This window comes from Galeopterus variegatus, unplaced genomic scaffold, assembly GCF_000696425.1.
Source record: "Galeopterus variegatus unplaced genomic scaffold, G_variegatus-3.0.2 Scaffold58, whole genome shotgun sequence".
NCBI classification, from domain to species: domain Eukaryota; kingdom Metazoa; phylum Chordata; class Mammalia; order Dermoptera; family Cynocephalidae; genus Galeopterus; species Galeopterus variegatus.
The window spans coordinates 295107-319579 of record NW_007726169.1 but is presented as its reverse complement, the minus strand read 5'-3'; the positions used below and the strand labels follow the sequence as shown (position 1 = coordinate 319579).

The 24473-nt window shown below is 52.0% G+C and overlaps 1 protein-coding gene and 1 pseudogene across 1 annotated transcript in view; one reads left to right on the top strand and one right to left on the bottom strand.

Moving 5' to 3' along the window:
- Nucleotides 1-9223, top strand: part of CCDC102A (coiled-coil domain containing 102A) — a 10965-nt gene extending 1742 nt beyond the window's left edge. The window contains exons 2-7 of the mRNA XM_008575099.1: nucleotides 1323-1431; nucleotides 3326-3442; nucleotides 3772-3981; nucleotides 4987-5157; nucleotides 6126-6229; nucleotides 8540-9223. Coding sequence (XP_008573321.1) covers nucleotides 1323-1431; nucleotides 3326-3442; nucleotides 3772-3981; nucleotides 4987-5157; nucleotides 6126-6229; nucleotides 8540-8669 — 841 coding nt within the window. The 3' untranslated portion in view covers nucleotides 8670-9223. The remainder of the gene's footprint in view (nucleotides 1-1322; nucleotides 1432-3325; nucleotides 3443-3771; nucleotides 3982-4986; nucleotides 5158-6125; nucleotides 6230-8539) is intronic.
- Nucleotides 9224-18043: 8820 nt separating this feature from the next.
- LOC103592381 lies at nucleotides 18044-22490 on the bottom strand (annotated as a pseudogene).
- Nucleotides 22491-24473: the final 1983 nt, after the last annotated feature.

Below are 24473 nucleotides of genomic sequence, written 5' to 3'. Positions count from 1 at the left end.
AAAAAAAAAAAAAAAAAAAAAAAAAAAAAAAAAAAAAAAAACATACATGTTGCGGCTCTGATAGAAGAAATAATGAAGTAGTAAGAATTGGGTGCCTTTATACAGAATGATAGTGATGACCATAACCGCAAACACTTACATAGCAGGTGCTCCAAGTCAGGCACTGTGCTGAAGGCTTTGGTGTGTTTGCTCATTTCAGTCGCCTTCTAGGACAGCTATAGAAGCAGCTTGTGCAGGTGCACGGAGCTGGCAACACAGACACCCGAGTGGTATGACTGTGGTGACGAGATTTGCTGAGAGATGAACAGCCCTTGGTAAAGTTCTAAACAAAGAAAAGTGCAGTCTTCCCTCAGTTTACACAGTGATTCCATTCCTGGGAAATTCAGCGTATGTTAGTACAAAACAAACTTTCTGTTTATAAGTAAATCAGAATGAGGTTCTAGGCTCAGATCATTTTCACCCCCAGGGATGTCCAGCAGGACATGCACAATTCAACAGGATGCAAGACAACGCCTAGATGACAGGACATCCAGGGCATTGGAGGGCATCAGGTACCCCTGTCCCCTGCCCATTAAGTGAACCCTAATCATTGTGATAACCAAAAATGTCTCCATAGATTTCCAATATGCTTCCTAGAGGATGGCCTTGTACTCTCTGAGAACCCCATGTTAGAGTGTGGAGTATTACACTCTCAGAAAGGGAGACCACGGTGGTATGGGGTTGTGAAGCATGGCCTGCTGGACTGTGATGATAAGCTCAGCAATGGGTGGGTACCTCCTGTGTGCTGGGGCCAGGCACCATGCTCGTTACCCACAGCACTTCATTCATGTTCCAGGCAGAGAGCAGAGTGGGGGTCACAAGAAAACATGGGGATCTTACACAGTGATAACAGCAAGAGAGGACCCCTCCCTCCAAGAGTCACTGGACAGTGTTTTCCAGCTTTTGTAGCCACAGAGCCGTTTTTCAAACCAAGCCTTACACGGATCCACAGTATGTAGAGCAGATAGGGGCAGGGTAGCCTTGACAGATGAACCTGGGGCCCAAAGGGAGGGAGGCACGGGCTTGGGAATTCCCAGTGCCCTGGAGACCTGACCATCTCCCTGCACCATGAACTAGACACCTGCACTTGGGTGGGTGTGCAACTGCAGGGAAATGCTAAACCGGGGTGCTTGCCAGAGTGTGGGTTACCAGGACCCTCAATACTGAGGCAAGGACTCTGGACGTGGGCTTGACAGGTGCAGTGTATCAGCAGGGCCACCCTCTGTGAGGACTCCAAGCAGAGGGCCCTGGTAGGTTCAACCCTGTGTCTGTCCCTTCCCTAGAGATAAACTGGCACTGAGCAGGAACATTGAAAAGCTGGAGGGGGAGCTCAGCCAGTGGAAGATCAAGTATGAGGAGCTAAGCAAGACCAAGCAGGAGATGCTCAAACAAGTGAGTCTTGGAGACCAGGGGGGACTTCCTGGAGGTGGCAGTATCACTCTGTTCAATTTCAGCAGAGAGCAAATGGAATTCATTCATTCAACAACTGTTCTGAGTTCTTGGGAAGGCAGAGTCCCTGCCTTCAGGAGCTCACTTTGTAAAGGCCACGGGTGGGGGAGACCGACACTATCCAGGCAGATAAACTCATGAGTCACTAAGGAGGCAAAACAAAATGAGAGAGATGGGGTGGTGATCAGGGAAGGCTTCTCTAAGCAGGTGACGTTTGAGGCAAGACCTAAAGGGGTTAGAAGAAGCCATCCTTGAGAAGATACGGAGCAGAGTGTTCCTGGCAGAAGGCACGGCAAGTACAAAGGTCCTGAGGCAGGAATGAGCCTAGTGTGTTTGGGAAACAGGGAAGGCCAGTGTGGCTGGAGAGAAGAAAGTGAAAGTTGAGGTCACAAGAGGGGCTAGATCAAGGGGCCTTGGAGACCAAGATGAAGAAGAGTCTGGATGTGCCAGATATCGTTGAAGCTTCATGGCAGTCAAGGGAGCTGTGTCCTTATGCCCCTATCTTACAGATGAGGAAATGGAGGCTCCAGAGAAGGCAGTCAATCACTGCAGAATGGGGCTCGGGGCAGGCTAGGCTGCCTGTTGCCTCCTGTGCGGGCCTCAGTGGCCACCAGGGGGCGCAGCCACCCAGGGAAAGCCAAACTCGATCCCCTGGCTTTCCAGAAGGTGGGAGGACCACAGACCTCAGAACCTCAAACTGCCCTGGAAGGGACTGAGACTGGTCTTATGTTAGAATCTCTTAGGGAATCTCCTAAAATACAGATTCCCAGACCCAACTCCCGCCTTCCTGAATCAATATCTTTGGAGATTGAGTCCAGGAACCTGTCTTTTTAGTCTTTTCAAATTGTGAAGAAGTATACTCATCTGAAGAAAATTGAATGAAACACAAAGGTGCAGTTTAGCAGGAAGTTGTAAAGGTTCTCTTTTGTATCTGCCATTTTTTCCTCAACATTGTGTACTGAGGACTCATCTGTATGGTTGCATGGAGCAGCAGTTTGTTGGGGTTTGCTGCGATACAAATAGGGAATTGTATTATTTTGAAAGCATCCCAAGCAACTCTGATGCACCTGTGTGCAGACCAGTGTTGACATCAGTCTATACATTGAGGACTATCCTGTGCCAAGGCCATACAGGGATACAAAGGTGGACAGACAGACAAGCTCCCTGTCCTCCCAGACTTGTATTCTAGTGGGGAGTGGGATGAGGAGGAATCTCCTCTGGCCTGGTGGAGAGAGGCCTCCCTAAGGAGGGGCCATTTAGGCCCAGGCCTGAGAATAAGAATAGTCAATCCTGCAAAATAACTCAGAAAGAGTGTTCCAGGCAGAGGGACCTGCACGTATAAAGGCCCTCTGGTGGGCAGGAACTTGGTATATTTGAAGAACAGAAACAAGTCCCCTGTGCCTAGCACGGTGAACTAAGGGGAGAGAGGTGGGAGATGAGGTTGACAAGGTGGGCAGAGGTCTGATCGTACGGAGCTCTGTGAGACCAGAGAGAGGAGGTGGACTTTATCCTAAGGCACCTGGGAGCCATCAAAGGGGCTTTTGGGGTAGTGGAGAGGGCTTATGATTGAATTTATCTTTTTTAAAAGCTTACTCTGGGCTACTGTTGTGGAAAACAGGTTGGCAGGGGGGCCAAGACTGGACACCTGGAGACTAGATGGTAAGGAGGTGGGAGCAACATTGGAAGTGGCAGAAGGTCAGATTCAGGGTCTGGTGCCCAAATGGGGCACCACCTCAGCTCCCTGCTGAGTACTCCTGCACCAGTGCCCACTCCCGGAGCTGGTTCCCAGGTGCATCCTGGTGGCTCTCATGTAATCAGGCTGGCAATACCCTTGCAGCTCAGCATCCTGAAGGAGGCACATCAGGATGAACTGGGCCGCATGTCCGAAGACCTGGAGGACGAGCTGGGTGCACGGTCCAGCATGGACAGGAAGATGGCTGAGCTGAGGGGTGAGGTGAGGCAGCCAGCGGGACCCGAGTGGGCCTGGGGCTTAGGGGTGCTGGGGCCCTGCCTCCATCAGCTGGTCACCCAAGGGCAGGAGCCAGGCCTGTGCTCTGAGGGGAGCCAGCCACACCTGGAGGGTACCCCAATGTGCAGGGGACAGACCTTTCTCCGACACAGAGACCAAAAGCACCCCACATCCTGCACACCATGAAATAAGCCCAGCTTAATTATAGCCACTGCAGCTGCAGCTGCTTCCTGGAGCCAAAAATGGCTACAGGAGGTGGTGGGGGCATCCAGCTCAGGCCCTCTGTGCCCCTCCCCTGTCCTGCCCTGTTGCAGATGGAGCGGCTGCAGGCTGAGAATGCAGCCGAGTGGGGCCGCCGTGAGCGGCTGGAGACAGAGAAGTTGGGCCTCGAGCGGGAGAACAAGAAGCTGCGGGCACAGGTCGGGGACCTGGAGGAGGCACTGGCCCGGCGGCGGCGGCAAACAGCCAGCGCACTGGACTGCGACCTGCGGGCCAGCCAGGCTGCGCTCTTCGAGAAGAACAAGGTGGGGCAGCGAGTGGAGTGGCCAGGGCTGGGGTGGCCGTGCCTGCCCCCCCAGCCAGAGCACAGCACCTACTGTATTCCAGGCCTGGTGACAATAATAGTAGCTGCATTTATGGAGCACCCACTGGGTGCCAAGCCAGTTGATAATTGTAGTAACCACATTTATTGAGCACTTACTATGGGCCAGGCGCAGAGATAATTATAGTAGCCACATATATTGAGCACTAACTGTATGCCAGGCCCTGTTCTGCGGTGAGCAGGTTGCTGTCCCCAGTGCTCACTGGCTGCTGCGTGGAAGTCAGTGGGAAGGCAGACCAGTGTGTGTGTGGGCAGGGGGTAGGGGTGCTGTTGCTGTTCCTAAGCAGCAGGAGATGATGGAGACCTGGACCAGCCTGCGGTTGATGGAGATGGAACAAAGAATGGATTCGAGAAGCCATTAGGCAGTGCCCATCCATCCCCATTTTACAGAAGTGAAAACTGAGGCTCAGAGAAATCACAGATCTCAGGCCTGGGTATCTCCTTTGCTGGCTGGCTGCTCATTCTCTTCCCAGCCACTCCAGCCTCTGATCTCTTTCTCTGACACCCACTCCCCAGCTTAGTTCGCCCCCAGACCCAGTGCTTTAAATGCCACGTATATACCACCAAGGACTCCTGACCTCACCCCTGCCCAGAAGTCCCGACTGTCAGCCCTACCAGCCTGCTGGGCAGCTCCACGGCGTATCCAGTGGGCTTCTCAGTTACATGTCCAAAATGGAGCCACTGGTTCCACCCACCGAGCCTTCTCCTCCATTGCCCCCCAAGCCTTCTCACCTCACTAGATGGCATCTCCAGACTCCAGCTGCTCAACCAAACCTCTAATGCTGGTGTTGCCAATGGTAGGTGGAAAGGTTCTGAGAAGAAGAGACACACCCAGCACCCCTAGAACTGCCTGACCCTGGGGACTCACTGGCATGTGCCCAGGCTGACACTGAGCCCTCCCTGCCACCCTGTCTCTGTCCCCCTGCAGGAGCTTGCAGACCTGAAGCATGTGCATGGCAAGCTGAAGAAGCAGTTCCAAGAGAAGGTGGCAGAGTTGGCTCATGCCAACCGACGGGTAGAGCAGCATGAGGCAGAGGTAAAGAAGCTGCGGCTTCGGGTGGAGGAGCTCAAGAAGGAGCTGGCCCAGGCTGAGGATGAGGTGAGTCCCCACTGTGGCCCCCAGGAGTAGCCTTCAGACCTTGGCCCAGAGAAGAGAGGAGCTGCAGGGCCCTCCTGGGGTACTCCATGCTGGGCCTCCAACCTGGCACAAGCCCACACCTCAGGAGGTGCCCAGGGGAGAGTGGGCAGGTGGGCGATGGATGGGTGGTAGGATAGGAGTGTGGGGAGGAGGATGGGAAGGCACATGGAGAGACAAGGCGGATGAGCGGTGAGTAGGTTAATGGAAGGTGCATAGGTGGATATGTAGACGGTTGAATGGAAGGACAGAGAAGGACTCCATGGATGGATGAACAGATGGAGGAAGGAATAGGTGGACAGATGGATGGGAGAGGGACAGAGGGAGGATGGACGGAGGAGGTATAACGACAGATGTCTGCAGACAGATGGGTAGGTGATGGCTGTGTAAACAGATGCATGACTGGATGGGTAGACAGTGGACAGATGGTTGGACAACTGACTGTATCAGTGAGTGGAAGAATGAATGGACAGAGGGAAAGGACAGGGTGATGGGAAGACAAGTACGTCCGGAGAGTGAAAGGGCATGTGGGGAGCTGATTAGATTAATGAATGGTGGGGGGGTGAGTATCTCCATGGGCGGACGAACATCTCCATGGATGAATGACCGGGTGAAAGACTGATGGAGATGGATGCATAGGCGGGCGGATGGCTGGATCATGCTCCTGTGAAAGAAGGGAAGGGGGAGAGATTTTTTTCCAGGGTCCTGGAGGATGGGTAGATTTGGAAGGACGGATGGGAGCGATAGGGATGGAGAATGAGGGATGGTCCCCTGGAGGAGGTGGACCTTGGTCTAGGCCTCAAGGAGCAAACACTCTCAGAGGAGCACATGCCCAGAGAGGAACGGTGGGAGTGGCCGGTCCTGGGCAGATGGCAGGCTAGGCCGCCCCAGCCCAAGGTGACCCCCATGCTCTCGGGCCCCTGCACCTCCAGTTGGACGAGGCCCACAACCAGGCGCGGAAGCTGCAGCGGTCGCTGGACGAGCAGACGGAGCAGAGCGAGAACCTGCAAGTGCAGCTGGAGCACCTGCAGTCCAGGTGGGCCCTGGGGGCAGGCCGGGGTTCCAGCGTGGAGATGATTCACAGCTGGGGCACAGATACGGGGCAGAGAGACTTCCAGCTGGGCAGGGGTAAAGCCTTAAACTAGGGCTAGAGGGGAAGATAGAGAAGGAGGAGATTCAGGCGCTCTGGAGCCAGAATCCTGTCCCCTCCAGGCAGGAAGGGCCAGGGCCAGGAAACCAGGGAAGGGGGAAGCAGGAAGTCAGGCGAAGTGGGGGCCCTGGAATTGTCTGTGCCAGCAGGCAGGCAGGTGGGCGAAATGAGGGCAGGAAGGGCAGCCAAAAAGGTCAGGTCCAAGGGGTGGAGCAGCGGGTAGTGACAACCCTTCTTGTTGACAAGAAGAAAAAGCAGCTTCCAAGGTTGTGAGCTGGGGTGACCCCAGGATAGCAGGGATCTGAGGAATTGGAGGGCAGGGAATCATGGAGGGGCCTCAGCCCTGATGGCAACCTGACCCCTCAGCTGCCACCAGGATCCATCAGCCTCAGTGAGGGATTATGGGAGGGTCTCTGGGGGGCCTGCCCAGCACACTCCACCTCTCCCCCCCTGCTCCCATCCCTGTCCCTGTACTCTGAATCACACCCTCTCCCTGCTCCTCCCCACTTCACAGCTCAGAAGCCCGAGGAACAGAGGAACATTATAGCTACCTCGTGGGTGACTCTTCCTGTGCCGGGCCCTGGCCAAGCACTTCTTGGGTTCTCTTATTTCATGGAATACAGAAGGCCTGGGCTCTGCAGCCAGACTGCCTGGGTGGTGGGAAGCCTGGCCCTGCACTTAGTAGCTGTGTGGTCTTGGGACACTTACTTAACCTCTCTGTGTCAGTTTCCTCATCTGTAAAATAGGGATGATAAAAGTTCTTACCTCTTGGGCCAGCCCGTGGCTCACTTGGGAGAGCATGTTACTGACAACACCAGGTCAAGGATTAAGATCCCCTTACTGGTCATCTATTTAAAAAAAAAAATAGTTCTTACCTCTTGATTGTTGTGAGAATTAAATAAGCTGACCTATGCTTATAAAAGTATTTGGCACATAATAAAAGCTGAGTAATTGTCAGCTGTTGCTGCTGCTTTCACTACTGCCTCTCAGGAGGGGGCTGATATTTGGGTTAAATATTGTGTTACAAGCATCATGCTCCTTCTGTGAAAGAAAGGAAGGGGGAGAGATTTTTTTCCAGGGACTGGCAGATGAGGAAACTAAAGCCCAAGAGGATAAGTCTTTCCGTGGCCACACAGCAGCTGGATGGCCAGGCAGGATCACCCCCTGACCATCTGCCTTTGGTGCACTATTTATTGAGCATTTACTGTGTGCCGTTGTATACCAAGATCTTGTGGCAAGGAGTTCAGGCTTTGGAGTCAGACCTAACAGCTGTGTGACATGACCAGCTGAGCCTCAGTTTCCCCATCTGCCTGGAATGATGCCCCAAAGTGTGCAGGGGCCCAGCACAGGTCCAAGTCAGGCTCAGTGTCTGGCCAGCTCTGCCCACTCAGGGTGCAGCACACACCCCTCAAAGGCCGCTTAGCCTCGGGGCTTTCCCGCCGTCTGGGTCACATTCTTCAGGAGCCATAAACTCCCAAAAAGGGCAGGCAGGCTCTGCTCAGTCTCTCAAGTGTTTCCATGGGGAGGGCAGGGCCACCCAGGACTGCTGCCTCTTTTTATTTTCCAACTTTTTGTGCTTTAATGTTCCGGGGACAGCTCACTAAATCACTGCAGTAATGGAGGCCCCCGCCTGTGCCCCTCCCTGCCAAGTTAATAATTCATGCCTTCCAGTAAGATGCAGCCAGGACAGCCACTTTGCTTGGTGGGGGGTGGGTGGGGAAGGGTGGGGAGGGGGAACGGGGATTCCTTCCACCAGCTCTTCTTGGAGTCATAAATTTTGGCCTTAGGAATTTTAATGTGAGGAAGAACTAGGGCCGAACACTTTCTCACTAAAACTGGGAATGTGGGGGCTCAGACCAACCCCCACCCCCAGCAGCAACTCTGCTCCCTCTGCTTCAGTTCAGAACCCAGCCCCACTCCCAACTGTCCACATGACTTAGGCCAAATGACTTGATTCCTTTGTGCCTCAGTTTCCTTGTCTGCAAAATGGGGGTGATAATAGCACATCCATCATAAAAGGGGCTTCTGTGAGGATTATATGAGATGAGGTAACCTATGTAAAAGGCCTAAAGTAGTGCCTGGCAGCAGGGAAGTGCTAGGGAAGGCTTAGCTGCTATCAGCAGCAGCTGCAGCAACATTATCAGGGAGGCAGTGGGGCCAGACTCTGTCTCTGACCTCTGCCACCCCATCCCACAGGCTCCGCAGGCAGCAGCAGAACACCCCCCTCTTCGGGAAGATCCGCAGTGCTCGCTTTGGCACCGAGGAGGCCGGGGATGGAGCCAGCGACCTGGACGAGGATGAGGACCTGCAAATCCAGGTGGCCTAGAGCCTTACAGGGCTGGGCAACCCTGGCCTGAAGCTGCAGGCCCCCATGGGCCCAGGCTGGCCAGCTGCCTGTGCTTGCTCTGGGACAGATCCCACTCCCTGCCACTGACAGATGACTTCCTTGTCTCCCAAGGAGGGCATCAACAGTCGCACCCTACCCACGCCCTGTGGAAAGGAAGCCTGTGCCCCGGGGTCCTTGGACCCATTTGGTTTTATAAACACAGGACCACTCTAAGGTCCAGTCCAGGCGACCCCACTCCCCCAGGACTTGATGCAGGGGTGGGCCCTGTTGAGGGAGGGTTATTGGGGACCCAGCCCCAGGCTGCCTTTTGTGGCCTTGGAGATCAGGCAGGGGCTGTTCATAATACAATGTGATGAATTCAGTCTTTTGTAATAAATGAAGTTCAAGTTCTTGAGACAAAATCCTGACAATGTGGCAGACATGGGCAAGGGGGTGTGGGGGACAACATCAGCCTGCACCTGGCACTGAACCAGAACTTGGAAATGTCGGGTGACTCAATAAATGATGAATGGGAGAAAGAATGAATGAATGAACAATGGGTGTCTAATCTGGAGAAGACACTTCAATTCTGGCACCCGATGAATTCAAATCTCCACTCTGTCCCTTTCTGGCTATGCAACCTCAGGGATGTTACTTGCCCTCTCTGAGCCTGAGTTTAGTCATCTATAAGTTAAGGTGTCTCATAGAGCTGTTACAGAATTAGACGAGTTCATCTGGAGCTCAGTAAAGATTAGTTATTATTAAAATACCTGAAGGTCTGCCCTGGAGAGGAGGGATTTGCCAGCCGGGCACAGGGGATGAAATTCAGGTGGATGATGGGAGTTTACCCAGAGGGAGGTGTGGAGACAATACATAATAAACCCTTTCATCTTTTCTCCAGCCCTGCTCTAGGTAGTGAAACTACAGGCAATTTTAATTATATTTTTGATGTCTAATTTCCAAACATTTTATAGCCAGCAGATTCTATCTGATAGAAAGTTATTAGAAACATGGTAGCATATGCTTTTGAATCTTTCAAAGTTGAGATGGCATTTAGGACACCTGCCCTTCTGATGAGATGCTTTAGGTGTATTCTCAGCACCAGGACCTGCTTTCTATGGAAGGAGGCATTGTCAGAATTTTTGTAGCATGTGAAAGGTGCTATGTCCCCTGTGTTTAGGGGTGTGCAAGGAGAAGCTAGCACAAACAAGAGTTAAATTAAGTTGAAAAAGGGGCTCCCTGCTGGGGGTGGGAGGCTACACTAAATGACTCTTGTTGTGGCCTAGTGTGAGGGACCCCTGAGGCTACAGTGCTGGGACCTAAGGACACCTCGAGCCCGGGGAGGGGGGTGGGGCAGACCCAGGAGCCCAGCTGAGAGCTGGTAAACACAGGCACTGAAAATTTCCCCTGTTGCCAAGCCTAAACTAATGATGCTAGTGAGGCGGGGTTTGCCACCATGGCAAAGAAGCCCTAGGTCTCCTCCTGGGCTCTGAGGGGAAGGAGGGAGGGAAGAGACAGCCTTGGGGATTCCCCATGGATGGCTCTTGCCCTGGGAGCCAGCGCCAGTGGAAAAGGGGCTTTGGGAAGAAGACCATTTCCTGCCTGGGGTCTTTCTTTTTTCTCTTCCAAACAGGAAGTTGGCCCCAGAAAAGGCTGAAAGTGCTGCCCTTTGACCCCCAGGAGTTAGCAGCCAGGCCCTCACTAACAAGAGCCCTAAGAGCCACCTCCGCAGGCCTCCGGCCTGACCTGCCATTTCCAGACACAGAGCAGACCCGTCCCGGCGCGGGCGGGTTCCCCCAGACTCCCTGGCACCTCTGGCGAGATAGTGTTGAGCAGGGGCCTCCTTACAGTCCCTATCTCCCAGGCAGGGCTGCTCCTGAGAATGTCAGTGAGGAGGGAGGGGTCTGGCCTCCCAACTCTGCTGAAAGCAGGAAAACCCAGGCCTCTAGAGGGGAGGGACAGCTGCAGGCAAAGGGCTGGTGATTCTCTGGGTCTGGAGCGCGTGGCCCCTTCCCTTCTCACAGCCCTTCCGCGGCTCCCCTTCACCTACAGCAAAAGCCACCGAGTGGTTGTGGCGGTCGCATCTGCCAATAGAAGCATTAGCTTTAGCTCACATGCTTTAAAAAAATATTTAATGCATTGCTAATATTAGTCATGGGAAGTTTTCCCATAAAAGCGTAGGTTTCCTCTTAAGAAATCAGTACCTCTGACCACCCTGGGCTGACAGTCCCACATGGCCGCAGCTGCTGGGCTGAGAGGCGGCTGCTGCCTGGGATGGGGCACAGGCACCCCCTGCAGCGCAGTCCCCACCATTCCCTGCAGCCTTTTCCTGCATTCACCTCACTTGTTTAAATTACTGCCTTGCCCTTGGAGACACTTGAGGTGTTTTTTTTTTTTTTTTTCCTTCTGGCCTAGTTCACTTTCTCTTTGAACAGATGAGGAAACTTCAGTGAACGAGAGGGGAGGCACTGAGTCAAGTCAGTGTGAGATACAGTCAGGCCAAGTACACGTGCCACTCAAGGGCTCAGAACTCCTGCAGGCTCCAGGTCCCTGCAGGGGCGACTGCCAAGAACAGGTTGTATTTATCGAGCCGCATGGAGTGCCTCATGTGCTTCATGTCACTGGTTGTTCCCAACAGCCATGAGGCAGGTACCACCACGCCCTCCTCATCCCGTTTTATGCTAAGGATCCAGAGGCTCAGAAGGAGCAAGTAACTATCCCAAGGCCACACAGTCGATCGCTCATGAAACTGGAATCCCAGGTCAGGCGGTCTGAGGCCAGAGCCCACATTCCTGAGCATGACCGCTACCCCTACCCCTCCAAGGCCAGGCGCCATACGGCCCCTGCCTTCTGCATCCCCACCTCCACTCCACCCTCTACAAACCCTGCAGCTCCAGCCAGGCTGAACCCCCTTACTACCACCCAGAATTGCCCTGCCCCAACCAAAGTCCCACCAGCCCTTCGAAGCTCAGCCTGCGTGATTCATTCTTAGTGTTAGTGGGTGTTTGCTCTGCTTTGCCTGCCTCACCAGCTGCTCCTGGAGGGCAGAGAGTCCTTCCAGCAGCCACACAGTGCTGTGGCCTAGTAGGCATCTTTAAGTGTGGGAAGGGAGGGAGGGAAGAAGGGAAGGAGGAGGGAAAGAATGATGGATGGATGGAAGGAGGGATGGATGGGATGGTAGGAGGCTGAAGCCAGAACCCCACCCCACCCCCAGCCACACTGCAGTGACTGCCACACCAGTCTTCCTCCTAGAAGGGAGCATAGAAGTCTCCCAAGGCAGTCAGCTCAGGGGCATCCCTGCCAGGGCCTCTCCTCACAGGCCTGGAGTGCCCAGACAGGCTGGAGAACCGGCTGGGCCAGACTACCCTGCGGCCCCTCCTCCCCCATAGTGCAGGTCTGGGGGCCTGGAGTCTGTCTGCTCTCCAGCCAAGGTTGCTTTGCCCAGCGTGACTACCAGGCAGCTCCTAGGGTTCCCTGCCTTGAAATCCATGTCCAGGCGTGGACTACACTACAGCCCTCCAGACAAAAAACTAGCTTCTGACCCCAGCCTGCTTTCTGATTGGCTGTGTGTCTTCTGGTAAACGTCTGCCTCTCTCTCGGCTTTAGTTTGCTTATCCGTACAATGGAAACAGGAACAAATGGGTTGTCCAAACCCACATTGAGTAATGTGATTATACTGTTAATATTATCTTTCTGGCTTTCCTTGTCACTCTGCACTCCCTCCCGAGACCCTAGGTGGCTTGTCTACCTGGGGGCCCTCTAGCCACTGAGGCATCCTTTCTGGGGCAGTGGGTCGGGGGCTGGAGGCAGAGGCAGCACCCAGGAACCCGCTGCAACTCTCAGCCCGCCGCCTCCCCCAACCCCCCTCCAGCACCACCCAGCTCCTCTGCCTGCTTTATCTACTAATTGCAGGGTTGCTAGATGCCAGCTGCTTCCCAGGCCCCAGGCGGACACCTCCCAGTGGAGCAGGGGCTCCCTGGAAAGCCTCCCAGTCTTCCTCCAGCCCCAGAGACCCAGCTGCAGTGGGGGTGGTCTCCATGGTGCTCAGAAACCCCACACACACACACACACCCCGGGGAAGGGGCCTGAAAAGGTGGAAACACGAAGCCTTTCTCCACGGCTTTCCCACATTCCCAGGCTTCCCTTACGTCAGAGAGGAGCATCCTGGCCTTCCCCTCCCCCACTCAAGAACTAGCCGTGGCTCTCCACTGCTGGACCAATAAACTCCCACTCCACATCCTGGCACGAGGGCCACCCCAGACTCGCCCTTGAGCACATTCTCCAAGTGGTCTCAGCTCCCTGTTGCTCCAGGATCAAGTCCCAACAGGCCCTGTGCTGTGGCTTCTCTTCCTCCCCCACTGGCCTCCCCAGCACTGCCTCTGCACCTGCCCTACGGCCTAAGCATCAGCATCCTGGCCAGACTGGATGCCAGGTGTCTCCACAGTGACTTGAGGACACGCCTCCCCTGCCCACACCTGGACGTCGAGCTCTGAGGGAAGGGATCCTGCTGCAGGAATCAGAATCTCCCCAGAAAAGAGGGAGGGACTCGTTTGGGGCTCATGCTCTTCCTCTGTTGAGTCATCGTAACCTTCACAACAACCTGGGAGGTGGACAATGGCAAGATGAGGAAACTGAGGCTCAGAGAGGGACGGGACCAGCCATTCAGTGACAGGATCAGGATTCGAAGCCAGACAACTCCAAAAGCTGGGCATTTTCAGCCACGGCCCTCAGTCCAGGTCTGAGCCTGGTTTAGAGAGAGTGCTGGGTAAATGCTTATGGGAGGGAGAGGGGTATGGAGGGAAGCCTGAGCTAATGATGGATTGAACAAGTGTCACCAAGCCCCCTGCCCTTCAGATCACTCTGCAAAGCCCTTCTCGTCCAGTGCCTCACTTGACCCTCTAACTGAGGCAGGTCGGAGTTGGGAACCTCATTACTTAGGTGAGTAAACGGAGATCCAGAGAGAGGTGGCTTATCCCAGGGCACACAGCCACTGTGTCCTGGGAATTCCCAGATCCTTTTAACAGGGTCGTAATCCTTCAGTCCTTTGGCCTTTCCATTATAATAACCTGAGGGAGCATCCAAACAGATGCGGATTTGCCCACACCCCTAACTAGGCAAGAAGCTGCACCTCTTGAGCCTCGGTGGTTTCTATGTACATAACACAGGGATGTGCTGTGGGATTGAGAAAGGATGTGTGTCAAGCCCCCAGCACAGGGTTCAGCACCCAGCAATACTGTTGTTCGTCCACCTTTGTCCAAGGGAACCTGTCCTGTCTGTGTGGGAGACCAGTTATCCAGGCAGGAAAAGCACACTTGTCCATGCTGAGGCAGAGATCCTTGCCCAGGATGTGCCTTTGCCTGAATGGACTGCCCCACCCAGCCCTGCCCAGCTCCCCCTGCCATCAGCCAGTCTCAGAAACCTCCACCTGATGGCTCGCTCTGTTGCCGAGGTGTCTTAATTACAGGATTGAATAGGGCTGGGAGGTGGCAACTCTTGGAGAGCAATGACATCTTTGTCTGTCCTTGGACCACCACCCTCTCCGTGCCAACCCCTAGCTAATACATTGGAGTCAGGTGGGTAAGAAAATCCCTTGGGAATTTGGCTGGTGGGAATCCTTTATCAGATAAAGTGTATCTGATCCTCCAATACCCGAGAGGTAAACTGAGAAAGCTTCCACGCTAGGAGGCATAGGGGCGAGAGAAAAGAGAGGTGCCATGCCAGGCCATCTACCTCTGGTATTTCTTTTGCTGCTCCTGAACTCCCAGTGAGGTGATCACAATTATTATCCCACTTCACAGGTGAGAAAACCGAGGTTGAGACCGTTAGTAGCTTTCTGAGGTCTCATTGCAACAAAGAAGCAGGACGTGAGCCCCGGCCCCTGCTCTCCAGAGCAGATGCTGGTGACCCCATTACACCAGTGCCTCATGGTGCACTTGGAATGTAACACACACCCCTTCCCGGCCTCCAGGGACCCTCGAGGTCTGAGCGGTGTTTCTTTCCACAGCTTCATCTCCCACCATCGCCCCTCGCTGACTGGGTTCCAGCCCACTGGCCTCCTTTCTATTCCTCCAATATCCCAAGGCTATCCTTGCCTCGGGGCCTCCGGGCATGCTGTTCCTTCCACCTGGAATCATCTTTCCCTCCTTCACATCCTTCCGGTCTCATTTTAAATGTCACTTCCCAAAGGCAAGGAAGTGGCAAGGGCTTCCCTGGCTCGTCAAGCCACACAGATACTTGCCCATACTTCCATTAACCTTCATTTCAATCCCTTGACATTTATTTTTCCGGATGGCTTCACCTTTTGTAACTGCCAATTTATTCACCTGGCAAGTGCTGACTTCCCACTCCCTTGCCAGCTTGTGGGTTCCTTCTTTTGCTCACCTGCTACCCTTGGCACCTACGCCTGCCACCGAGCAGGAGCTCACTAAGCACTGGGTGAATGAATGAGTGAGCGCGTGAATAAATGAACAATGCATGGCTAACTTTCCATGTTCTCTCCCAGGCCCCAGCTCTGGGTGCCCGAAGTCCAGCCCCAGAGGCTCAGGTCGGGCAAAGGCAGTAGGAGATGGAGCTATAAACCAAGGCGGGCAAATGGACTGTGCAAAGTTTTTCAAGAGGAAACTCAAAGATGAAGTGCTATTAAAAATTGATATTTCAATGAGATAATCCCTCTCCTAGGCTTTTAATTGATTGTCTAAAAAGCCTTCCTCTGTTGTTGTGTATTCTTTATTTGCAGGGACCATTAACTTTTTTATGGACGATCAAACCCAGATAGAGTGGAAGGGCTGCTGCACGGCTGATTCAAAAACAGTAACCAAGGCGCCAGGGACAAACATCTCGGGGGCTGACCGGGAGTGGGGACATGGTCGTGGCCATGGAACTGGCCTTGGCTCTGGATACCGGCAAGTTGGAGCTGACTCCCTTGAGGAAGCAGGGAAGCCCCTGCATGTGCAGGACACACACACACACCACACACACACACACGCCCTCCTCTGCCCCCAGCCCTAATGGGCACAGAGGCAGCAGGTGAGGGCTCTCTGAGGGTGCAGAGCAACACTCCCCCCAGCTGTAAGGGAGAGCCCCACTGTGGAAGCGGAGACCCCTGGGTTGCTCCCTTGCCACTGGTGGCCAGTTCCACGTCTGCTCCTGGCCTCTATTCCCTCACTGGCCCCTCGCAGGGAGTGGCTGGAGGTGGATGAGGAGGAGCAGGTGAGTGGGAGTCAGGGTGTCTAGGTTCTGTCACTTCCCATCACTGGGCCTCCGTTTCCCCATAGGTGCAGTGGGGAAGACACTGGCTGCTGGGTCAAGGGGTGGCTCTGAGGGCCGACTCACACAGTTGTCAGTCTCAGCATCCTTCTCCTGGTTCTGCACACATACCACCTCCTCCTGCAAGCTCAGCTTGCAAGGCTTGTGGCTGCAGAGGTGTTCTGTGCACACCTGTCTGATGGGTCTCTGGCCCCATCTGCCTCCCCCCAACAACCACCCGATCCACCCACTCCATTATCCTGACGGGCAGCCTCAAGGAAGCCCCCAGAGGGTCCCCGGTTGCAGTGGCAGGGGGCTAAGCCTGAGCCCTTTCTAACCTCCTTATCCCCAAGCTGGCCTCCCCAGCTTGCTCTCTGCTGCTCCATGCCCACAATACCTCTTTTCTGGGAGGGAGAAACTTGCCAAGCAGGGCTGGCTTCATGGGCATGCAGGTGGCCTCTCCAGCCATGCAGGGCCCTGCACTTCCAAGAGCCCAGTGCTTGTTTTAATGCCCTATTGTTGCCACCTTGAAATTATTAATAATTTGTAAAAGGGGGTCCCACATTTTCACTTTGCACCAGGCCCCACAAATTATTTAGCTGATTTTGTTGCTAAGGGACAGAGTTGCTTTAGGAAATGGCCACAGGGTGGGTCCCCAGGGTAATGCCCCAGCCATTAGGCCATGGACTGTCCCCCTTAGAGGGCTGACCTTACCCCCACACCTTCCCCTCCTCTCCTTACCCAGGTCCTCCCAGCAGCAGCCCTGTGGCTCTCATGTCCTATCTGCAGGGCCCTCCAGAGGATGAGGAAATTCATGGGGAATAACTTCTCCGGGCATCTCTAAGTCTCAGACCCTGGACAGGGGGCTCAGAGGTATGGCAAGGGGTCCCCAAATCCCTATATTCACCAAGCCTCATCCATGGACTGAACAAATAACTTTTCACCCAAACAGGTATGACTCTTGTCAAGTGGAAGCTTGGAGTCTGCAGAGCAGATGACGTACAAATTAATTTAAATAATCGGTGAAACTTATAATAGCCTTTGGTTAACTGGTTGTTGGTTTGGGGTTTTTTTTGTATTTGTTTTTTTTCAGGTACCAGGTATTAAAGCTACAACTGCTTTGACCTTATGGGCATTAGGAAGGTTTCATCCATTGGTGCCTGTCCTCAGATGGCAACAGGGTCACATAGCAAAATGAAGCCAAAACAAAGACAGGTCAGTTTTAGAAATCTAAACTAAGGAAGTCTGTAAACGTGTGTCATCTATAAGTGTGGGTGCAAATATTTAGCCACAGGAGTGCTCATTGTGGCACTGTTTACAAAAGCAAAAATAGAGACAGCTAAATGGCCAGCGGTCAAGGGCTGGTTAAACAAAAGATGGTGCATTTCTCCGGGGGCATGCCGGACACTCAGTAATGTCCACCTTGTTAAAGAAGAGAGAGGGAGTGAAATGTTATTTTTGAAAAAAGAGCACAACATGGGCTAGGTTTTCTCTCTATGCACACGGAAGAATTGATACTGCCATGTTAGTCTCAGGGTCATTGTTTTTCTTCCTTCTTATCCTTGATTCTCCAGGCTCTCGGTGGCCAATCACCAAGGAGTCAGGGACACTTGACTTCTGAAGATCTCTCAGATCTGTCCCCTGGCACCACCTCTCCCCTGCAAGACTTACTTTTGCTTCTTGTCTTGTTCCCCAGTTCCAAGGAGGCCACTCCATCTATTCTCTAAGAGCAGCCAGAAGGATTTTCTTCAAAATGCAAACTAGATCTTATCCCCTCCTCTGTATAAAACCCTTGACTAACTCCCTGGTACGCTTAAGATGGAGACCGAACCCTTGAACTGGCCTTCAAGACCCTGCGTGGCCAGACTCTTCCCTCTGCTCTGCCACTCTGGCCTCCTCCCCCCACACTCTTTTCTGGGGGAGTTAATAACTCTTTATTAGGATTCAGGTTCCAAACAAGGTAGAAAGCAGTGGGAAGAGGGGTTCAGGTAGGGAATGATGAGGGAACACAAGGCTTGGTGAGCTGGGCCACTGCCAGAGGCCGAATGGGAGCCCTGGGCTAGAAGGGGTCTAAAGAGGGGTAGACTGGGGCCAGCCTAGAGGAGCAGATAGGGGTCAGCGATGGTGTATCAGACATAGGGGACCTTGACATCCTCACCACTGTCATCATTGCAGCACAGCTCAAGCACCAGTGCCCGTACAGGGCAGCCCAGCTTTCACTTCAACACATGGCTTATGATCTCTGTCATCAGCAGATCCAACTGCTCCTTGAGCTTGGCAGCTGGCATGAAGAAGAAATAGACATGGACACACCTGGGACAGCATGAGGATCTCTAATTTGTGCTCTGCCTTAAAGCAGTCAGGGAACTCTTTGAGGGTCATCTCATCAATAGGCTGTAGCCCCTGTACCCCAAAGCGCTCCCACGATGTCCATTCTCGGTTATAGTGATGTGGTGTGACAATGGGCTCAGAGAAGTCAAAGAAGGGCAGGGCCAAGTTGAGAAAACCATTCTTGTAGGAGTCAAGCTGTCAGTGCCCCTGTGCCACCTCGTACAACTCCAGACACACAAGGCCAACCACAGCTGCTGTGGTCGTGGCAATGTCTGGGGTGATCTTCCTTGCAATCAGCTTGCTCTTGAGCCAGTCTGCAGGGGGAATGTAGTTTTCTGCCCGGAGGTTGGATATAGCCATGATGAAATCCATATGGAAGTTGCTGTTATCATCCTTCTCGAAGTCGCCAGGTGCCTCTTGAGTCCAGGGAGCTTGTCTGGGCTGGGCAGCATGGCCTTGAGCACCTCTAGATGGCTGTCATCAACAGAGGAGTTCTTAGATCCATGCCTGTCTTGTACTAGACCATGAACTCCTCAAGGGCATGGGCTATTCTTGTGCACCACTGTGTTCCCAGTGTCCAGTGTCTGGCACACAGTAGGTGCTCACATGCTTGTTGAATGAATCAATGAATCAGTAATGGAGGAGAGACTGGCCCAAGCACCCAGCCTCGCTTCACTGCTGGCTGGCCCCCTGTCCGGGGAACAGCTTGTCAGACCTGCTATTAGCTTATCACACGTGTGCTCAGGAACGAAGCCCAGGGAGAACTGCCCAGAGAGAGCCATGTGCTGAGAGGTGGGGCTGGAATGTCATCCTGGGCCTCCTTCCTGAGAGCTTCTCTCTGAGTCCATCGGAAATCACCCCTTTCCCAGCCTCCTCCAGAGGCTTCCTCTCCACCCCCCTCCTGGTCAGTCCCCTTTGAAGTGAAGGTTACCAGGGAGGCTGGTTTGTGTCACTGTCGAGCTGGGGGAAGGGAGACAGGACAGTACCTCATCTTAACTGGCCAACTAGCCCAGATCTCAGTGCGCCTGTTCAGCTGAGGGGCCTGGGGCTCTCACAGACACCAGCTTCTCCCCAACACCATTGAAAAGAATTCACCAATCCGATGGCTGCACTGGAGTTGCCTGGGATTCCAGGGACTCCTCATAGCTCCAGACTGCATCTCTTCTGGGTCTGGCTCTCTGAAGCCTACCCTTTTTCCAGGAGCTGATTTGGGGGTGTTGAGGGAGAGAGGACCTTGCAGGAGGCCCCATGGGTAGACGACTGGGCAAGAATCTTTGTCTTCTGTCAAGGCCCCAAGAGATAGAGTCTCCATGGTCACCAGTTCAAGTCCTGGTGTGACTGTGCCAGATCCTTCTACTCCATGGGCCTTAGTTTCCCTACCTGTGAGATAAGGATTGCAATGCCTACTCTGGATTGCTGCTGTGAGGTTCAGTCACCTATACAGTGTTTCCCCAGGTGTGGACTCACACCACTGGGGTAAATAGAATGATGCGGGTCACTCTCCGCAAAGTGGAGTTTTTCTTCTCAGTCATTTTTCTTCTCAGTCTCTGACTGTTGTCAAGGAAAAAGTCTCAGACAGGTGGTAGCAAGGGTTTTGCACCTCTCTGACACTTGGACTTTTTAAACAAAAGCCTTAGAGCTTCTTAGGCAGGCAACGTTAGCCCGCACAAATTTAATGTACTTGTTTTGTTTTCAAGGTATTTTATTTATACAGTTTGTTCTTGAGGCACATAGAAAAATGCAAGGTGATTTAAAGAAAGGTATTGAGCAAAGAAATAGTACAGGAGATGCTTGAATCTGGCAAAAATCGTGAAGTGGCTGGAGTGGCCGGGGCTTGGGAAATACTTTCACAGTGTGGGTGAAAATTCTTTGAACACTGTCAAGTGAAGTACAAACACGGAATGAAAGGGTCAGCCGCAGAGAGGGCTTTGCATTTCCTGGGAGAAAACCTCAGGCCTGGGGGGCTGAGGCCCAGAGAGAATTATTAATGATTTAAAGCAGTGACTTGTGATAATAGCCCTCCCTCCCTCCATCCTATGTTCCAGCTAGATGCTTCCGCAGCTATTATTTCGTTTAACCCTCCTTGTTTCCATTTCCAGGGGAGGACATTGAAGCTCCCAGTGGTGAAGGATCTTGAGCTGGAGATGCCTCTGTCCTCAATGAGCATTTTCAAGTGCACTGGACGCTGCCTCCTTCCCTCCCTCTCCAGGGGGAGGCCTGGTTAGGCCCTGAGGCCTGGGCTGCCCTCTGCACCCACGAGGCAATCAGAATCCAGAACTTAACCTCCCACAGGGCACTGTCCCTGCACCACCCCCAAAATAGCCCATTGGAGGGGGGGAGTCAGAGGGAGTAATCACATCCCTTAACTTAAATTAACAAATTTTGTACTTGTACAATTGTTCTTTTTTTCCTTGAAAAATTTGCACATGGTCACTGTACAGAATTTAGAAAATGAATATGCAAAAGTAAATACAGAAGTACCATGGATGATAATGAACCCGTTTTGGGTCTGTCCCACGTGCCAGGTCCTGTTCCCAGGGATTTGTGTGTACTGTCTCATAATTCTAGAAGGGGAGAGTCTCTTATCATCATGATCTCCCCCACTTTACAGATTACAAAACTGAGGCACAGAAAGGCTGGGTAAGTTGCCCAGGTGTGGACCCAGGACTTGAACTAGTCGGTTTGGTCCTGGAGCCTATGTGCCTGAACATTGTGCTTCTCTGCCTGGAGCCCTTCTGTCCTTCGGAGCAGAGCCTCTAGTGTGGGTCACCTCCCCAATTTCCAGAGGGAAATAGATGTGCAGAGGTGAGTTCACCTTATTCATTGTCCTTATTCATTGCCTCAGTTTCCCCAGGCATCACATCCTGACTGGAGTTACTGATTACTAGGGCTGTGGTGTTTCTTCCCAGCCATGGAGGACCAGGTGAACCAGAGAGGAGGGGAAAAAGCAATAGGATTCGGGAAAGGAATGCTGCAGGTGCCTGCGCTGGTGCCCACCCACAGGCCTGGGCATGGGCCTGAGGCTGCCATCACAGCTCCTGGGCTTAGCCATATGCTGCCCAGCAGAACATGCTGCTGGGTTGCTCCCAACACCTCCACCGTGGCCACTCAAGCTCATTCCCTCCCGGATGAATGGGGCCACACTCCAGCGCCCGAAGCAACTGAAAGCCTTGATAATGCTCAGCCGAGAAGCAAAGCTGGTCTCTTGACCTAGAAAGAGTGTTGGCTGAGGAATGAAAATGTAATAAAATAAAATTGGTCTTCCTGGTGGGGCTGAGGGGCCCTCCCTGGTGGGGGCCATTTGGAGCTGAGCAGTCTGTGAGCTTCTCAGGACAGTGGCCTTTTAGCTCAGCAGGCTTAGGCCTAAAGGATTAAAGCAAAGCCAGCCAGGGGCCAGGGTGCTGCCCCCACCCCATCTGGGGCCCCAGGTCCAGCATCAATGCTGGGGTGAAACTGGGACTGAGGACCCTGTCATGAGCTGGAGAGCCGTGCCTGGTTGTCATGTCCTCATTTAATCTCCTCTAGAAAGTGCTGGGGGTGGAGGGGACATCTGTAGATTCATCTGTAGATTTGGGGGCAGCCCTGGTCCCACGCATGATTTTAAACATGAGGGCCCTGAGGTTGTGGGAGGGGAAATGACTTGCCATTGGCCTCACAGCCAGAGGGATGTCAAGCTGTGGCTGGGACATTTAAGTTCCACATTTAAGTCTTGGTGATCCACAGTGTCCTCCACCCCCCAGCCCCTGCCCACACCCAAGGGTTGAGTGAACACCTATAGGGTGCACCTTCTGAGTTCAAATTTGGAATTTGGACCTCGGGAAGATTTTCCAGAGTAGTGGATGGGCAAATGCTTGATTAGGTAGCACATGAATAAAATAGTTACATATTTTTGAGATGTGATATATGAGGGGTCTTCAAACAGTTCATGGAAGGATTTGTATTATCTTTAATTCAATTTTTCCATGAATTTTTTGTAGTCTTCTCATATATGTACTATATGTTATATTGTGACACATATATATTTGTATTGTGTGTGTGCATGCATGTGTGTGTGTACGGAATCATACAGTATATACTCTTTTGTTTGGCTTCTTTCACTTTTACTCAGCATAATTATTTTGAGATTCATCCATGTTACTGCACGTATCAGTACGATCATGTGTCCCTTAATGATGGAGGATACATTCTGAGAAATGTGTTGTTAGGTGATTTTATCACTGTACAAACAGAGCGAACTTACGTCATTAGGCGATAGGAATTTTGCGGCTGCATTGTAATCTTACGGGATCACTGTGGTACGTGCAGTCCGTTGTTGACCAAAACGTCAGTGTGCAGTGCATGATAGCAGTTTGTTCCTTTTATTGCTGAGTTCTATTCCAATGTATGTCTATATCTACCAAATTATTTTAAAATGCAAACTAGTAGATGGTGACAGAAAGCAAGTTAATGGTTGACGGGCAGGGAAGTGACAAAGAGAAATGTAAGAGAGGGGAAGAAACTGTGCAATGATGGAGATATGTTCACTATCTTGATTGTGCTAATAGTCTCGTGGGCGTATACCTGTGTCAGCACTCATCAAATTGTACATTTTAAATATGTGGAGTTTATTGCATGTCAACTATACTTCAATAAAATTATAGGTGTATGTATATATATGCACGCACACGCATATATGGTATGTGTGTATATATAAATCGTCTATACACAGACACCCCCCCACAGGTCTCATGGTGCTAGTTACATATATATATATATAGTCCTTTATTGGCTGGAGTAGAGTATGTATACATGTAACTAGCACCATCAGACCTAGGATTTAATGGATATTATTGCTTAGTTCAAGGACAGAGCAGAAATGATGTTTATGGGATTTTTGGGTTTTGCTTTTCTTTTTTAAAGTAAATTGGCACTTCCGTTTCTGGGATGATGGAGTAGGCCTCCTTTTCCCTGTTCCTCCCCCGAAGTACAACTAAAAACCCTGGAAATCATGTGTAAAACAAATACAAAAAGTCTCTGAAAGGTGGAGACAAGAAGGCAGACAGGCTAGGGAACATGGGACCCAAGCAACAACGCAGTGGTGATTTTCCCGCATTTTCCTTTTGCCTCATACATTGCACACTTGGAGCTGAAGAAGCCAGCAACCCAGAAATGCCAATAGACACAGACAAAACAACAACAACAAAACAAATAAACAAAAGCCTGCTCTCTCTAGCCAAGGGATCAAAAAAGAGGGTATCCTGGCAAAACAAAATATTTTCAGGCAATGACCAATCTCAGCCAAAAACCACAGAAAAAAACTGTGGTCCCACCTCTAACCATACCAGCAAAGGCTGAGTGAGGACCCTAGATTTCCACCCTCACTAGGCTGTGACAGGCACCCCAACATCCCAACCAGCCAATAACGAGGCTCTCCTGCTGCAGTGTCAGTAGACCTGGACCTCCACCTGACCTGACAATAATGAGACGTCCCTTTCCCTCACCTTCTGGGGTGTCAGAAGAGGCCTAGTGGAGAGTCAAGACTTTCATTACGATGGTAACAGGGCCACCCCCACAGTGGTGTCGGTGGAGAACATGAGAGCTGGAACTCCCACCCCTGCCCAGCAGTAATGAGCAGTAGCCTCCAAGGTGTCGACAGAGGCCACGTGGAGAACCTGGACTTTCACCTCCGCCCGACTGTAAGCAGACGGTGCTCCCCTTCCCCTGCGGGAGCAGCATTAGAGAAAGTCAGCTAAAACAGAGGCTTAAACAAGATCTAGTTTCATAATATAATATGAAAATGTCCAAAATGTTTCCAAAAAGCACTCATACCAAAATTCAGAAAGATCTCAAACTGAGTGAAAAAAGACAATCAATAGATTCCAACACTGAGATGACAGAGATGTTAAGTTATCTGACAAAAAAAAATTATCTGACAACTATTGTAAAACTGCTCCAGCGAGCAATTATGAATATGCTTGAAACAAATGAAAAAAATAGAAAGTCAGCAAAGAAACAGAAGATACAAAGAGATCCAAATGGAAATTTTAGAACTGAAAATCCTGGGTATAGGATTCTGGGTTGACTATTCTTTTCTTTTAGCACTTGAAAAATATTATTCCACTTTCTTCTGGCCACCATGATTTCTAATGATATAAAAAGCTTAGTGGGTGGCTGGACAAGAGAAAAAAAGGGGACAGAGGAAGGAATCAGTGAACTGGAAGAGAGAACAATAGAAGTTGCCCAATCTGA